A 17,818-nucleotide genomic window follows, 5' to 3' on the forward strand; every position below is an offset into this window, starting at 1 on the left:
TCAGAACGGACTCGCAAAACTTCCTTTTTAACTGTTTTTTATTTTTTTTATTTTATATTACTGTAATATCGAAATTACGGAATATCGAAATAATGACACTCCAAGGAAGTGAAACTTCAGTAAAATTCAGGCACTGAACTGTCCTGCATAGGAAATGCCCACGAAAGCTTCCCACATGCTTCCAAATTTCCAAAAAAGAAACGGGAGAGAGCCATCAGTGCTGTCAGTGGGGGAAAGAGAGGCATCATTATCTTCAATGATGTTTCTTTACAAGGCAAGATCAAAATAACAGAAAAGTGCGCTCAAAAAATTTTTAAAAAATGGGCGGGAAAAAAAGGTCCCGCCCAAAAAAGCGGTTTTCGAGCGGCCGTGTGACCGGAGGGACGTGCGAGAAAGATGGATTGGAAGCAGGAATGTGAACGAAGAGAAAAAAATCGCGGATTGGAGGCAAATGGAAGATATCCAATAAACATGCGGGTAATGGGTGAATGTGGATTTGACCTATATCTATCTCCCAATAGCACTGGATTTGCTCCACTTTGGATGCACGTGGCATCACAACCTGGCCAGACTGCATTTAACTGCATGGTTCCTAGAGCACTAAATGTACATTTTTCGGATGAAGTAGCAAATATCATTTTGATTGCATGTAGGCCATCAACTAGAAAATCATACACCTTGAAGTGGAATAGGTTTGTGTTTTGGGCTGATACTAAGAGTATATCCCCTGATTCTTGTTCTTTAGCAGACATCTTTGACTATCTAGTATCTCTACGGAGATCAGGCCACTTTTTGTCAAAACTGTTCCTGAAAGGACTATATAACCTCCATCCACCAATGTCTCAAGTGGTCCCACATTGGTCCTTATCACTAGTTGTCCATGTTCAAACCCTTCAGATTTTTGGCAACCTGCAGTTTAGCACTACTCTCTGCTAAAGTGGCATTCCTTCTGGCAATGACATCTGCCAGGGAGGTCAGTGAGTTGTAAGCATTAAGGGTGGATTCACCCTTTTCACAAATCTTCCTAGATAGAGTGGTGATGCGGACCAGCCTCCAATTTCTTCCAAAGATGGTCTCTAGATTTCATATTTCACAAAGTTTGTCCCTCTCAGTGTTTTTCCCAACCCTATCTCACAACAAGAACACACACTTCACACCTTAGATGTTAGAAGGGCTGTTTTATTCTACATGGACAGGACAAAGTATTTCAGACAGAGTCAAACCTTCTTTATTTGTCATTTGGGTCCGAATAAAGGCAAGGCTGCATCATCACAGACCATAGCAAGCTGGGTGGTGTCGGCAATTAGGTTGGGATACACAGTAGCCAGAGTCCCATGTCCATTCAATGTGAGAGCACATTCAACGCGAGGACAAGCAGCTTCAGCAGCGTTCTTGAAAGGAGTGCCACTGGATGATATCTGCAAAGCAGCAACTTGGGTGACAGAAGAGACATTCATAAAACATTATGCAGTGGATGTCAACTCTCTTGTAAGGAGACTGCAGTGGGACAAGCAGTGCTACAGTTGCTATTCACCTGAGAGCATCACCCCACCACCTTGGTGAGTTGCTTGCTATTGGGAGCAATGTGGGACTGCACTGAAGACCGTCGATGAAAACAGAGTAGCACTTACCTGTAACTGCTGTTCATCTAGGTCTTTGTTAGAGTTGCCAGCCTCCTGGTAGTGGCTGGAGATCTCCTGGAATTAAAACTGGCCTCCAGGCCACAGACATCAGTTCACCTGGAGAAAATAGCTACTTTGTGGGGTGGATTCTATGGAAGTATGCTGTGCCATGGTCCTTTCCCTCCCCAAACCCCACATTTTCCAGGTTTCTCCAGGTTTCACCCCCCTAGATCTCCAGGAATTTCCCAACTTGGAGATGGCAACCCTAGTTTTTGTGTAGGCACACATTCCCTCCCTCCTGGCCTGCTGTGAGCTTTCTAAAGTTTACTAGGGTAGACTTGCATCAGCACAGAACTGAGGGAAAGGGGGTGACCTTAACACTACATGACCATTTCAGCTGGAAAAACCGGCTCAGAGCGGTCCGAGGGGGAGGTTGCCCCCCCCGAATAGCCTAAAAGCTAGGAAAAAATCCTGTTACGAGCAGCTGGCCTGCACAAGTGCAGTCCCAATGTGGGACTACACTGAAGACCGTCGATGAACTGGACAGGTTGCTAGCTGCCTGTCTCCCTTTCCGACTAAAACTATTAACCTTGAATTAATTGAAGAAGAAGAAAAGTGTCAGGCAGAACTAAATAAATCCCCAAGATTAGTGCTTCCATGTGAAATACTGATCTGGAATGACTTAGGAGTCCGTGCTTGTATGGGCAGTGCACACTCCTGCTACCTTAATGTGTGCCTGCACGAAGACCTAGATGAACAGCAGTTACAGGTAAGTCCGACTCTGTTTATCCCACTTTTACTAGGGAAAAAGAGGGGGAAAATAGGGTCATCATCCCTCTGTCTCCCTTCCCGTTAAGGAAAAACCCTGGCCCTCCCTTCCTGTGTGCTTTTACGCACAGTGCCAGGACTAGACAGCAACCAGCAGGTTTAAACAGGGAGTTCCAACCCAGCATGGGCTCCTGCAGAAGATTAGGGAGGAGGTTTCGCCCAAAAGGCCACTCATTGTGAAAATGAAACTATAAGGCACAGGGAAACGTAGCATAACTGCAGGACTGAAAGGTAAAATCTGCCTTTGTCACTAAAGCAGGAATGTTTTAAAGAAAATTGCTGTGCTATACAGTACTGGTTGGCAACGAAGCACTTTCCTGCTTGTGTGCTGTGATGGCGCCAGTTGTCTCCCGCCATAGTGTGCACTTGGCCACCACCAACACTCACTTTTTTAGGGTCCATTGTTGTGTGAGTTTTCATGTGCTTGAGGAGAAACTCATTGGACCTACGGGTTTGGGGACAATGCGAAAAGAACAGTGTGTGCTTGTATGCGCAACTGTCCAACACCTTGACGCCTTTCCTATTCCCCCATTGTTGCATGTTCTCAAACTTGGTGGGTTGATAGTTTAGAGTGCGTTTTTGGTGCCACTGCATGCAAAAACAGCTGCCCCAGAGCCTCGCCCCCTTATAAAGCACACGTGTGTCAAGAGTAGAGATGGGTACGATCTGAATTACGATTTAAAAAAAAACCCGATTTTGGCGTTTTCGCCATCGTGACTCAGCTAATCGGTTCTGTCCATGGTAACCGATCCAGCGGTCAGGAGTTTGCTTGTTCAGGACTTGATCGGATGGGTCAGTTTCTGTTTGGAATTGCAGACACTCTTGCGCTAGTAATTTATTCCCGGGGCAACGGAGTCAGGGAAATGAGCTGTGTTTGCCCTCCTTCTGTCACCCCCGAAACACAAATGGAAGCCCAGCTTTCCTTGATTAGCAGGCTTCCTTCCAACCATGGAGCAGCAACCCACAGGAGGGAGGGGGAAGGAGGTGGGCACAAAGGAAAGGCAGAAGGCAATGTGGGAGGCTGGGAGGCCGCCTCTGCCATTTGCCTTTCCCCAGGACAAGGAGTGCGTGGGCAAGCCGGCCGCTCCTTGTCCTGGGGAAAGGCAAAAGGCAGTGCAGGTGGCTGGGAGGCCGCCTGCGCTGTTCGTCTTTCCCCAGGACAAGGAGCGTGTGGGCAAGCCGGCCGCCCCTTGTCCTGGGGAAAGGCAAAAGGCAAAAGGCAGTGTGGGTGGCTGGGAGGCCACCTACGCCGTTCGCCTTTCCCCAGGACAAAGGGCACGTGGGCAAGCCAGCTGCCCCTTGTCCTGGGGAAAGGCAAAAGGCAAAAGGCAGTGCGGGTGGCTGGGAGGCCGCCTGCACCGTTTGCCTTTCCCCAGGACAAGGGGCGCGTGGGCAAGCCGGCCACCCCTTGTCCTGGGGAAAGGCAAAAGGCAGTGCGGGTGGCTGGGAGGCTGCCTGCGCCGTTCGCCTTTCCCCAGGACAAGGGGCGCGTGGGCAAGCCGGCCACCCCTTGTCCTGGGGAAAGGCAAAAAGCAGTGCGGGTGGCTGGGAGGCCACCTGCGCCATTCACCTTTCCCCAGGACAAGGGGCGCATGGGCAAGCCGGCCGCCCGTTGTCTTGCAGGGCAGGTGAACGGCGCGGGCAGCCTCCGAGCCACTCGCGCTGCCGCCAGCTCCGCAGCGCACCGGGACAGCTGGCTTGCTGCGTGGGCAGGGGCGACTCAGGAGTGCGCGCACGCGTGCAAGAGCCTGACTACGGTTGCCCTGGGCGCTGGCCTCCCCGATTCCCGATTCCGGACCGGAAACGAGAGTTGATCGTTTAGAATTGGTGGCCTGCGTTTGGCGGCAGCACAGATCCACGAACAGCTGAATCAGAATTTTTTTTTGGATCGGGCCCATGTCTAGTCAAGGGGCTGAAATTCATGAAACAAAAGAACCCAAACGGATCAGTTCCAAGCCAGCACTGCCCCAGCCAGAACTGGTAATGAGACGGAACAGAAACTGAAATGGAAACTTTCTAGATGCACACCCCTGTTAAAGACCAACAAGATTTTCAGAGTATAAGCTTTTAAGAGTCAAAGCTGTCTTCCTCAGGTTTGCAGAAAAATCTGGAAAAAAATATTGGGAGATTAACTCTCCCCCCCCCCTGCAAATAATAAAAGCAGCACCTGTAGCTATAAGAAATAGATGACCTTGATGACTATTGCTAAGCCACTGCTAGCCTTCAAGCCTTTGCTTCTGTCAGTAAATGTCAGGGGAGGGGGCAGGGCCCTTTCTAGGGGTTTTTTGGCCTCTAAGGCCAGGCCTGGCTACTATTCAACTTGCATGATTCATCCAGGACTGGCTGCTTGCTATTTGTTCGACAGCTGCCCAAACCCACAAAAACCAGTGTAGTATAGGGGTTAGAGTTTCAGAGTAGAATCTGAGATGCCCAGGTTCAAATTCCCACTCTTCTGTGGAAGCTTACTGGATAACCTTGGGCCGGTTACACATTCACAATGTAATTTACCTCACAGGGTTGTTATGATGATAAAATGGAGAGGAAAATAATGTAAGGGTATGGAGGAGGAAACAAGAAAATAGCGTGGAGACAAAATGCAGGGGAAACTGAGGTGCTCTCCTACAAGTCCTTGGGGGTTCCCAACCAAACAACTGGACATAGATCAGTGGCTGGCATCGCACAACTGGGTCATAGCTTTCCCATGTAGATGCTGCCATGGAAAGAGAAGGAGGGAGAGCTGAAGATGGGTGGGGGGGGGCAAATAAAGGTAGGTTGGCTGGCAGATAGAAAGTAAGAAGGACTCAAAAAAGGGGGGAGGCTATGGGGCTTTCAAGGAAAAGAAAGAGGACACAGTGGGGGAGGGGGAAATGACATACCCACTGCAAGTCCTTATGGGTCCCCTGCTTGTTTGAATTGTATACAATTATGTGCTTTCAAGTGTGACTTCACTGCTTTTTCTTCTTTTTTTAAGTATGTAGACTTTCACTCTCACTGGGACTTAATTCTAAGTAAGCATCAATAGGGTTGGAATGTGTGGATCACAACTATTCAACTGAAGTATCTAGCAAAAAGTTATATATAGAACATATTTTAATCATAGTATTGCTAGCAGCATTTTTATTCTCCATTCATATGATATGATTCCTTTTTCCTTTTCAGCAGATTAAATAATTAACAAAGGAACTTTTACCAGATGGTGATAAAAAAGGAAAGAAATTGACAATTAATTGGTCAAAATATAATCCTCCTAAGTTTATGGAAAACAGCAGTCTCAGTATGAAGATTTACAGCTCCGTCAGTCCCTTTGCTCTGGTCTTCAGCTTACAATTACTTTAGCCAGTTTGCTTGCAAATTGTCTTTACTATTTGTCATCATCTGTGGGATTTAGTTTAAAACAAACACAGGCTTCAGACATGAAACTGGTACATTCCTGAAACATGAGATGAACAACCTTTAATTCACACAACCTTTCATTTACAGTAACGTGTAATTGATGGCACACTATCATTATGGACAATGCCTCTTCTTGTTTTTATGTCAACACAAAAGGCTAAAATGTTTAAACATTTAAGGGAGCCTCCTCTAGGGCTTCATTTTCTTCCCACTTCCTTTCCATTCTCCCCCTGGTTTTCCATCACTGTTACTGATGATACTGGTTCTGTGCTACATCCTGCAACCTCAGGTTATTGTTTGTTGTAGGGCTTAAGGTTTCCTCTTAATAGAACACTGTCTATACAAAGTTCAACAAGATCAGACTGAGGAAAAATCTCAGCTGCTGATCTTGGATCTTTTGAGCTAATAAACATTTATAATTAATATTAATGAATGGGAGGTGACAGATGTTTGTTGCCTAAGCAGAGGTGTGTATTGCAAAACCAGAAGGATTTAGTTAAAACTGTAAGAAATTGTTTTCATATGCTGGGTAGATGACTCGGAACGGGGGTGACATTTGCAAATAGGTGCTCAAAACTGTAATATGTGCAACTTAATGCAGAAAAAGTTCCCTTCCTGCCGTTTTTTCACTTCCAGTAAATGGAACATAGTGCAAGAATTTACTGAAGCCTTCCAATGGACTTATGTATGCACTACATTATATAGTATCTGTGAACTGCAGAATTAAAACCTTTTGCAAATAGAAGCATTTCACATTCAATTATCTCTGTTTTCCAGATATAGTACATACCACCATGTATCAGGGTAATGGAAGAGTCAAAAAATAGCATTAAGTTCTTCTGCATTTCAATCCAGAGCCTAATTTACTGAATCAACCCCTTGTTGATTCTGTCGATGGAGGGTAAAGGGAAAATTGGAATGCCAGTCAGCTTGTACTAATCATACTAATAATGAAACATAAGTAACACCTGTAACTGGCAAGTGTTTGGGACAGATGGATAATATGAAAATACAATAGCAGTGGAGATCCTCTGGGAGATGGCCGCTCTGCCCTCCTCCCCCACCCCAGATTGGGGTGCTGGGGAGGGGACAATGCTTGACCCGACCACCTTGCCCTCCTTCTCCTGCCCATATCGGGGCACTGGGGAGGGGGAAATGCCCAGTCCGGCCCCTGGCCCTTTCTAGAGCCCATTGATTTATTTTTTTGCCACAACAGGCTTTGTTGCTAGTGGGGTTATGATCTGCTGAGCTTCAACCCATCCCCAAACCCTGCCCTCTCCAAGCTCCACCCCCAAATCTCCAAGTATTTCATTACCTGGAGTTGGCAACCCTTCTGCACCACAGAAAAGAGCTCTGCACCAATTTGTATGGGATCATTCTTCAGCTACAATAAAAAAGTGATTTTGCAAGTTTTCAACCATTGGTCAAAACAGCCCAACTATCTTCTGTGTTAGTATGTATTCCTCTGTGCCCCCATTTGAGGGGTGTACAAGGTCCACCTGTGAACAATTGCCCATTATCCAATGAAGTACCAGTACCTGCTGGTTGGCAAAATTCTTGCAAAGTATGCTAGACATGATGGAACTTGGCTTATTCAGCCTGATGTTTTTAAGCAAGACATGCCTTAACTGTTTTGAGGACTTAACTGTTGTTTGTTCTTTTACTTCATCAATTTAAAACACATTTTGTGGACTCTTGGAAATTCTAGTTTTTTAGAAGACCTCATACAGAAGCTCACTCCTGCTGTATTTGGTATCCATATCCTCACTAAGTGGTGTTGATAGATTATTACTAGCTTAAGACTAAGTTCACATAAAGATTACATTGTGTTGGAAGTAACGAGAGGACAGATGAAGATTCTGTCTGTGGGATTTACTTATGGTGGCCTATTTATACTGGCACATTATCATTTGAAGATGCAGACATTAAGTAATGAACATAGGAAACTTCACTGAGTTTTATGTAAAGTAATATGGAAATAAATGCATTATTTAATGAAATATTAAATGAAAAGATGATGTTTAGAGACTCCTCTAAGTGCAAGACTCGATAATATGTTAGTAAACATACTGTTAAAACTCCACAAAGTGGTACTGTTGAAGAGAATGGTGAGATCACCTATGACACCATGTAGATGAATCAGAATGTTAATCCTTCACATCCACCCTTTGTCTATTTATAAAAGCTGGCTGCTAATTTCAACTTGTGCAAAAGCTGTGGTACTACAAACAACCATAAATTCACTGTTCTTCTTTGGGGGATTTAAAAAGAATAAACTTACTATATTTTGCTAAGCCCAACAGGCTCAAACTAACATTTAAGAAATTCACATAAAGGCTCATTTGAGGTTGTGGGCTTTCACCAGAGCAAACAAATCTTATTCATGGTCTCATGATTTTTATCTCCAAGAGAATACTGGCAAAATGCAGAATGAAATCAGTATGATATGGAACATGACTCTGGGTGCTTTTGCTGATGTTTAACACTAGCTGCAATTATAGCTATAAGGAAAGATTGCATATAAGACAAGAAGACTATCTCATTAGAGCATACGGCAGGACAGTAGTTAGTAGAAAGTACAGAAGCAGAAAGAACAATGGCGGAGCTGAGTCACTTCACTTATTACAGATAGCTGGACAATACAGACCCATAACAATAAGCACATCCTTTTTTCAGCATGCAAGATTTTAATTCAGAAATGATGCCAGCTATTCTCTCATTCACTTTTACTGCCTCTTTCGGGAGGCAGTAAAACAGGCTCTTAACAGGATCATCACCCTTTCCCAAGCACATGCTCATTATTTTTGATCTCCATAAGTACATGAACATTTTTTAAATATATAAATTAACATTATGGTGCACACACAGTGTTAGCACAATATGCTGCTGATGACCAAAGCAAAGCTGTAGTTATTCTATTTTCTCAATGCCTTCAACAGAACATGCAAACAACCTCACTACCTATACTAATTGAATAAATTAGAAAAGAAACACATAGATGGATAAATACATTTTTGGTAAAATAAACCTTAAAAGCAATATGATTCGAAATATTAACTGTTACCATCATCTTGATGTTCATATGGGACTATTGCTCAGTGGCTGAGCATCTGTTTAGCATGCAGAAGGTTTCTGTTTAATTCCTGACACCCCCATTTATTATTAAAGGATCAGGTGATACTGAAGAACTGCTGCTAGTCTGAGTAGATAATACTGAACTTGATGGACCACTGATCTGACCCAGTATTAATTATTTATTTTATAAAATTTATACCCCACCTTTCTGCCCTCATAAGAGCCACCAAGGTAGCTAACAAATTAAAAGCTTACATAATAAAACCTCATCTTAAAACTATTAAAATCAACAAAAACGCATCATTAAAATAATTTACACTAGTGCTAAAATACACATACAAAAACATGTTGTCCCCAAATCATATATAGGTTTAAAGACTAACATCAGCACCTTGAGTTGTACCCAGAAACAGATTGAGAGCCGCTGTAAATAGGCCAAAACTGACATGATATGGTCCCTGTGACCCACAACGGTCAACATCCTGCCTGCTGCATTCTTAACCAACTGAAGTTTCCAAACACTTTTCAAGGGAAGCCCCACATAGATTGCATTGCAATAATCTAATATATATATAACCAAGGCATGCACCACAGGGGCTAGATCTTTTCTGCCCAGGAAACGCTGTACCAATTAACTAGTTGAAGCTGGTAAAAGGCATTCCTGGCTAAAGCTGCCACCTAGTTATTAGAGATGGGCATGAAATGGGGGTGGGGGAATGAGCGTTTCATGTTTTGTCTCATTCCATGAATCACGAATCATGAACTTTCACAAAATTGTCCCGTTTCGCAAAACAATTAATTAGTTTCATGATTGGTCAGAACTCAGGACACTTCAGTAGCCCCCTTCATACCCAGAGATGCCAAACTCGTAGGGAGACTTCAGCAGGCTCTCTTCCACCCACCCTCACCCCACAAGCCAGCAAGAACAAATGCTCTAAATAAAAATATAAGCAAAGAAAATTAAAGGGAAAGGGGTAGGGCTCAGTCAAGCTAGGCCCCAGAGCCAGGCAGTGCTCTGAGACTGGGGTTGGGTGGGATGTAGGAAAGAAGGCACCCTCACCCAATAGGGTTGCCAGCCTCCAGGTAGTTGCTGGAGATCTCCCAGAATTACAACTGGTCTCCAGGCCACAGAGATCAGTTCACCTGGAGGAAATGGCTACTTTGGGGGGTGGACTCTATGGAATTATGCCATGCCAAGGTCCTTTCCCTCCCCAAACCCCACTTTCTCCAGGTTTCTCCAGGTTTCATCCCCCGAATCTCCAGGAATTTCCCAACTTGGAGCTGGCAACCCTATCACCCAACAACCTTCCCAGCAAGGCTAAGAGCTGAAAATAATAAAGAGGCTTTTCAATCTCTTTTAAAGCAGCAGCAAATCCAGCCCAAAGCTCCCAGTTCCACTCTCTCACTCCAAATCCCAGCAACAGGTCCTCCCTCTCCCTCTGTCTACTGGAACTGAAAAGCATGAGGCAAAGAGCTGTGCCTTATATAAGAAATGCTCACATAGAGCAGAACAGGAGGTCTCTGGTTGGCAGACAGACCTGCCTAACAGGGTTTGGAGGGATGAGATTGGTGTTCCCATGGCTACAGAAGGCCCATCTCCTCAGTTGCCTAGGGGATTAACCCCCTTGCTCCTTGCTGTATAGGGCAGAATGGAAGCTCTCCAGTTGGCAGGGAGAGCTGCTTATCAAAGTTATGTGGGCTAAGATTGGGGTTTCCAATGGCAACAAAAGGTCTGCAGACATTCCGGGCCTATGTTGCCTAGGGAATCAATGGATCGGCGCCAGCCTGTCTGGCATGACGAATCATTCACGAATTGAATGAATCAGCCTAAAAAGTTGTGAATTTCATGAAAACCACAGCCCCATGAACCGCATTTCTCAAAACACAAATTGGCCCAATTCATCATGAAATTTGATTTTTATTTTGATTTGTGCCCATGTCACTAGTTATCCAGCAGTAGGCCTGGGTTCAAGTGCACTGCAGACTCTGGGCCTGTTACTTCAAGGAGAATATAACCCCTGTAGCCTCCCTGGGATTGGCTGGAAATGCAATATATAGCTGAGAATCATCCGCAATTTGCTAATAACCCAGCCTAAATCTCTGGATGACCTCACTGTGTGGTTTCATGTAATAATAATGATAACATTCTATTTATATACCACCCTTCAGGATGACTTAACACCCACTCAGAGCGGTTTACAAAGTATGCCATTATTATCCCCACAGCAAAACACCCTGTGAGGTGGGTGGGGCTGAGAGAGCTAGAAGCTGTGACTGACCCAAGGTCACCCAGCCGGTTTCAAGTGGAGGAGTGAGGAATCAAACCCGGTTCTCCAGATTAGAGTCCTGAACTCTTAACCACTACACCAAACTGGCTCTCATGTTGAAAAGCATAGGAGATAAGATGGAATCTTGTCAGACCCCACAGGCTGAAGGCCAAGTCTCCTAGCATTATTCTGAAATTCAGTTGCTAGTCCCCCACTGGGGGCTGGGGATCCCCCACTCCCATCCTCCACCCCCACCCCCACTTACCTGGCCAGCAGAGGGGAAAGGGGCTCACTCCCTGGTAGCATGGTGCACTCCTGCACGCTGTAGTAGGCCTAATTCTGCCCAAATTGGGCCTGAATTGGGCTGCTGCAGAGCCCGGGAGCACTCCTGGCATCACGTGGCCTGTGCGATGATGTCACTTCCCAGAAGTGACATCATTGCATAGCCCTGGGAGTGCGTGCATGCAGGTAAGTTCCAGGTCTCCTGCCCAGAAGGAGTCTACCCTCCAAGTAGGACTGGAACCACTGCAAAACAGTGTCTCCCAATCCCAGCGCAAAAAGTCAGTCCAAAAGGATACCATACTGCTGAGGGGTCCAGTAGAATGAATGTAATTACACTCCTCCTTTCCATCTCCTGGTGCAGGTCACCCAGCAGGTCGACTAAGGCTATTTCAGCCTCATAATCAAGCCTAAATTCAAGCTAGTAAGAATCCAAACAATCTCCTGAATCCAAGAAGGCTTGAAGTTGTTCAGCCACCACCCATTCAATCACCTTGCTCCAGAATGGGACATTTGAGACTGGTCAATAGTTACTGAGATCTCCTGGGTCCAGGGCAGTTTTCTTTCTTGAATCAGTGTGAACCATCTGCTCTGCAAGTGGGAACCATCTGCTCCCTTGCTACAGTAGGTTATTGATTCCTTGTTTCTGCACAGAATATATGGACCCCCACATTATGTTAGCTAAGCTAGGGGTGAGAAAGAAAGGGGGAATTATACATGGTTTTGGTTCTACCATGTATAAGGAGTGTTGGACATTACAATATGTGAGAAGGTGAAAAATAAAGCCTTACTGGCATAAGAAAAGCCTGTTTGACATAACAAAAAATCTGAAAAATTTGGTTTGTTTAAGGCAGTCTTAAGGGAGAGTTTGAAGAGAATCACCACCATCACCCATGGCTCAAATCCATTTAACATGAACACAATTCATTCCTTTTGTTGCTTTTCCACTGTTATAATATTGTAGTAGAAAGAGTTCAGATATTGCTAGGGTAGAAGCATCTGTCTCTTATCATGTATAACTTTTCCTGATTATTTCTCGAAAGGCAGACTAAACATGCAGTTCTGACATAATACAGCATCACTTTTGTATTTCTGCTTTGCTCAAATGCCTGCGCCAGCTGAACCTAAAGTCTTTAAAAAGAACAATATGCATGACCTCCAAGGAATCTAATGGGAGGGAATCTAATGGTATTGTTGAAGACCCAAACAAGCATTTTCAGATACAGGTATTTCTACTAATATCCTTAAACTTCTTTGGGATAGATTTTTGATGTTGTAAGAAATATCTCCAACTGCCAAGATAGGCCTAGTTTTAAAGAAACATCTCCTATAAATGTATGAGTTTTCCCCAGTGATTCACTAGTTACTGAATACATGTCCCACTAATATTTTTTTCTTAGCACTATTCCTCACAGAACAGAACAATTACCAGTCTATGCTTTATAAACTGACTAGGAGGGAGAGGCAAGCAAAGTCTTGCTACAGGGATATAGCTTGGGGTGTGTGCAGGGAATCTGCTGCTGTTCATTTCTTCTTTTAAAGAAAAAAAAGTCGGAAACAAACACTTGCTGAGAGAAACTAGGGGGGCACATGTTTTAATGGCTTCATCCATTGTGCTGTTGATTTTGGATGGGACTGTACTGTGATAGGTCCCTTTCCATCCAACAAAACATTTTACAGTGAAAACTTTATTAGAGGCAACCAGTTAGGCATTCACCTTTCTCCTTCAGCAGTAGTACTAGAGTTGCCAACACCAGGTTGGAAAATTCCTGGAAATTTGGGGGTGGAGCTTGGGGAGGGGCGGGAGCTCAGCAGGGATCTGATGACATGCAGTCAACCCAATGAAGCAGCCAGGGGAACTGTAGTCTGGAGATCAGTCATAATTCCAGAACATCTCCAGGCCCCCCAGGGAGGCTGACAGCCCTAAAAGGCACAGGGTCATTGGGTGCCTTAAATATGGGATGGTGTTGTTGTTCCTTGAATGAACAAAGATTGGCAAGGATGAAAATGTGATTTCTTTTGCAGTGGATAGGAGCTTTGGGAGAGGAGTCCTTAAAATTATGTTTTTGGCAGACATTTGTGGAGTTCAGTCTGAGTGTATTTGAAAGCTGGCCCTTCTCCAAAGAATTGGTCATGCTTCTTGGAAATGAGAATTGAACTAAGAACTTATGTAACACTGCAGTAATGGAGTATAGGTGACTTCAAGCTGACCCAGGAGCAAAGAAGAATTCCATCAGTGGTTTTCAGAAGTTGGCTCTTCCAGTGTGTTTTCCCCATCAGGGGTTGTTAACTGGAATTATATATATTTCTCCCTTTTTAATGAGCTATATTGAATGGTTTTTTTATGGCAGGTAGGCAATGCATGTCCTATGTGATATATGCAATGCAGCAAGACTTCCCTCTGGTCTACATAACTTAAACTCTGGGTCTGCCATTCTAAGTGGAGTTCAACTGAAGTAAAAGCCTCGGTTAGCTGAATATCATTCACAGGGCTTCTGCAGTGCAATCTTAAGCATAGCAACACCCTTCTAAGTCCATTTAAATAATGGGCTTAAGTGTAACTCTGCTTAGGACCCCACTCTGTTCCTTGGCTTTAAGAGAGTCTCCTTCTATATTCTGATGTGACATTCATTGTACATAGATGAGTAGTCAGAATAAACACAGAACTTCATATGTGAAGGCACAGATCTCTCAATCAATGTGTCACTTTGCCCAGAGCAGAATTTTTTTCCAGTTTCCCCACCCTCTGCACCTCTGGTTTGCAAATGTTGAGAAAGACATCTATTTATTGCCATTCTTCTTCCTTTTAATGAATAGGACACAATAATTCGTGTGTATGTTAGAACATTTCTGCAATTGAATGCCACAAACGACTGTAAAATACTGATAGTCTTGCATACTTCCCTCCTTATAGCCTTTCAGACTGGCCCAGGGAGCAACAACATTTTGAAAGGAGAAACATCTACACAGAATAGGATGCAACAAATGTAGATTTTGGCCAAAGAAGCTACTCCACATTGTCCTTCTGTTTCAATTGTAGGGCTTTCTAGTAAATCAGAGAGAGTGTTTTTCCCCCTTTCACCTTGCATAAGAATCCTAATTTATTTGAACAGAATAGAAATGATGGTCTTCAAAAGCTCAATGGTGCCCCTTTGTGGATTCTTATTGACAGTTCACTAAAACAGTGTAATCTTCAGAGCAATGGTTTAATTTTGTCATGGTTTGTTTCCTCTTTTCATAGAAGAGTCTGTATTTTAGTGATGACATTTTCTTCAATGGCCGTATGTTATCTAATCCATCTTAATTGATGTATTGTAAGGAATTCCTTTAACTTTCAAAGCCAATATGTTCATTTTTGCAGACTTCTTTTTTCGCTGTGTATAGCTGAATCTCCAAATGTGCACACTTCATACTACAATCTGTTTGACATTAGCTGGATTGCACTTTCCTTTCCTATCTGTCAGTAGCAAAACATTTAATATCATCATGAGGCACTGCCAATAGTTAAATGTATGTAACTTTGTTGATCCAAATAAAGAAAACAATGTTTATATATATTTAGTGCTACAATGCCATTTAATTTGTGTCATTATTTTGTATTGATTCACAGGTCAGGTCTGTTAACAATAGCATTAATTGCATAAAACTGGTAGTTTATCTGTACATGAATTATTACCAAAAATTTACAAAAGTTGCAGGTATAGTAAAATGGAAGGAAGGAAATGTCTTTTGGATAATTTTAAAGAGCCGTTTTGTAATACTGCAGTAACAAAATTGTCATGATCAAGATACAAGATGGAAGCTATGTACCCTTACAGTTGTTCTGGGCTCAAAGCATCATGTAGTCTGAGGAAGAAAGCCATGCCAGCCACTCCCCTCCATTTAGAAATGCAAAGTTTGGTAATACCTGGTTAAAGAACAAAATATCAACAAATTCTAAAGAAATGTTAATGTATCTTGCTTTTAATTTCAGGAAGAAGAAACAGAGAAGAAAGAAGAAAAAATCTAAAGAGAGAGGAAAGCAAGGAAATCAGACTTGAAAACAGAGGTGAAGAATCCAGAAGACAAAACCAAGAACAGCGGGAAAACAAAAGTAAAATGCAGATGAAGAAAAGAAGAGCGCAGGATAAACAGCAAAAGCTGCACACAATCACCATCAGCACTGTACACTAATTGCCTTACACCACTGTTCAAAACTTTTGCTGCTGCTATTTCCACCAGATCCCCGGGGCCGGTATTCCCCATTTAAGCCACAAATGAACAATATTATCTGTTACACCTAAATCTTAAACAACATTCCAAATAGGTTCTATTATATTCTTCATGCAGTCACAGTTTAGTCAACAGACTGACATGAGCCAAGGGTTTTTTAAACTTTAAATGGGATATTTTCAACTGTTATATTATATGCTTCCATGCATCTCTAAGAGGCAATTTAAAAGTTTTGTATATAATTATCAATATGGTATAAGGTATAGCAATATATTGAATATCTGTACAGGAAAAGCTGTCTTTTCCTTTGTAAAGTATTTTGATCTATTGTTTATGAAACAAAAGACATCTAAGTCAGTGGCACATAAGGTTACCAGTCCCGCAGTGGGAGTGGGGGATCCTCCACTCCTAGCCTCTGCCCCTCACCACCACTCACCTAGCTGGTGAGGGGGAAAGCATGGGGAATGGGCCCAAGAGCTCCGGAGTGTGCTCCTGCGTGCTCCAGAGGTCTTCTTTGTTGCACCAGGAATGACATCATTCCTGGCATGACAAGGAAGGGAAGGCCCCTGGGGGGGGGCTGATTTGATGTAAGTACCCCCTGAATGTCCCCATGCCCCCCATCCCCTAGATTGGGCTCCAGGGGACCTGGCAACCACAGTGGCACAATATCTCTATGTGCATAATTGTTCATGCTACATAAATTGTAAGAGAAGGGAGAAATCTCAGAAAGGGCAGTGGGAATCTGTTTTATACTCATATCCTATCAGAACATTCTAACCAATGGTTCCAGGGATTCATGTAAGAAACTCCAGACTGGAGGGGGCTAGAGGAGTTCTGAAAGCAAACACTGTGGTGGGGAGGGGGAGGGGGGAAATGAAGCAAAAGTAAACACATTGGAAGCTCTTCTTCTGAAGGACGATGGCGCTAAGCTGTGCAGTGTTCTTATCTGCAGGACAGCACAATATTTTCAGGTCTGAACCTTGATCATACAACATGTGCTGTTCTAGCTTTTTCTAACTGTGTAACTTAAATCTACATTTCCAAACTTCCTGTGGCTGACAAATCATATTTGTAGGAAAACAAAAGCTGAGTTAATAAAGAACAGCGAAAACAGACCACAAAAATACACTGCCATTTGCACTATTGATGTTTTTCTTTTCTCTTTTAAATACAACCACACAACCTACTTTGTAAAAAGAGGGAAAGGATTCTGTTCTTTAGAAATGTGCTATTTAATAAATGAAGGCCACTTTACTAAATATATACATTTGTGCATGGACTACATAAAATTAAGAGACAACGTATACTTTGAAGCAAGAGAATTTGGGGGTGCCTCGTGTACTCTTTCACCAGCAAGTGGCTTAGGTATCATAATAACCTTTGTGCTTATCTTTGCCAATTAGAGATGAGCATGAACCAGAAAAAAAAGAACCATGCGGTTCGTGGTTCGTCACATTTCACGAACCACGAATTTTCATGAACCTGCCCCAGTTCACGAATCAGTTCATTTTGGTTCGGTTGAAAATGTCACTTCCGGGCCAGCAAATACCCACTTCCGGGTCAGCAGAAGGTCACTTCTAGGCTAGCAGAAGATCTGCAAGAAGTCCATCCCCTGTTTGCCTAGGAAACTGATTGATCGGTGCCAGGCTGTCTGCAGTGATGAACTGAAAAAATGAGCCAAATGAACCAGGCTAAAGTTCATGATGGTTCATCAGAAATGGGATCTGATGAACTGCTGGTTCACAAACCACGAACCAGCCTGGTTCGTCATGAATTTTGGTTTGTATTTCTGTTTGTTCCCATCTCTATTGCCAATCCAAATGGCAGATCCTGAACAAACTGCCACTGGAAATTGGGAGGCAAGTTGAGAGGAGAGAGAGGTTAATTTTAAACTGGCCCTTTAACCATGTCTTGGTTTGCAGAAATTAGCAAGAAAAGCTTTCAAATGTTATAAATGTTTATCACTTCTATTCCTGTAGATCAATATACTGTTAAAGGCAAAGTTGTGGGTCAGTTCAAATGTTTGCAATTCTCATTCACACCCTAATAGTTCAGTCTTTCATACATCTAGTCTGCCAAACCAATTCTATGGTTGGATTTTGGTTTGCACTGCTCAGTTTACATTATGCACAGAAACAAGCA

General features: G+C 43.3%; 1 protein-coding gene across 1 annotated transcript in view; it reads left to right on the plus strand.

The window, feature by feature from the left end:
- The window catches only part of RSPO3 (R-spondin 3), a 98,710-nt gene extending 81,842 nt beyond the window's left edge, over positions 1-16,868 (plus strand). The window contains exon 5 of the mRNA XM_054983242.1: positions 15,438-16,868. Within this exon, the coding sequence (XP_054839217.1) occupies positions 15,438-15,637 (200 nt within the window). The 3' untranslated portion in view covers positions 15,638-16,868. The remainder of the gene's footprint in view (positions 1-15,437) is intronic.
- Positions 16,869-17,818: the final 950 nt, after the last annotated feature.

The sequence above is a fragment of the Eublepharis macularius genome, chromosome 1, assembly GCF_028583425.1.
Source record: "Eublepharis macularius isolate TG4126 chromosome 1, MPM_Emac_v1.0, whole genome shotgun sequence".
In the NCBI taxonomy this organism is placed as follows: domain Eukaryota; kingdom Metazoa; phylum Chordata; class Lepidosauria; order Squamata; family Eublepharidae; genus Eublepharis; species Eublepharis macularius.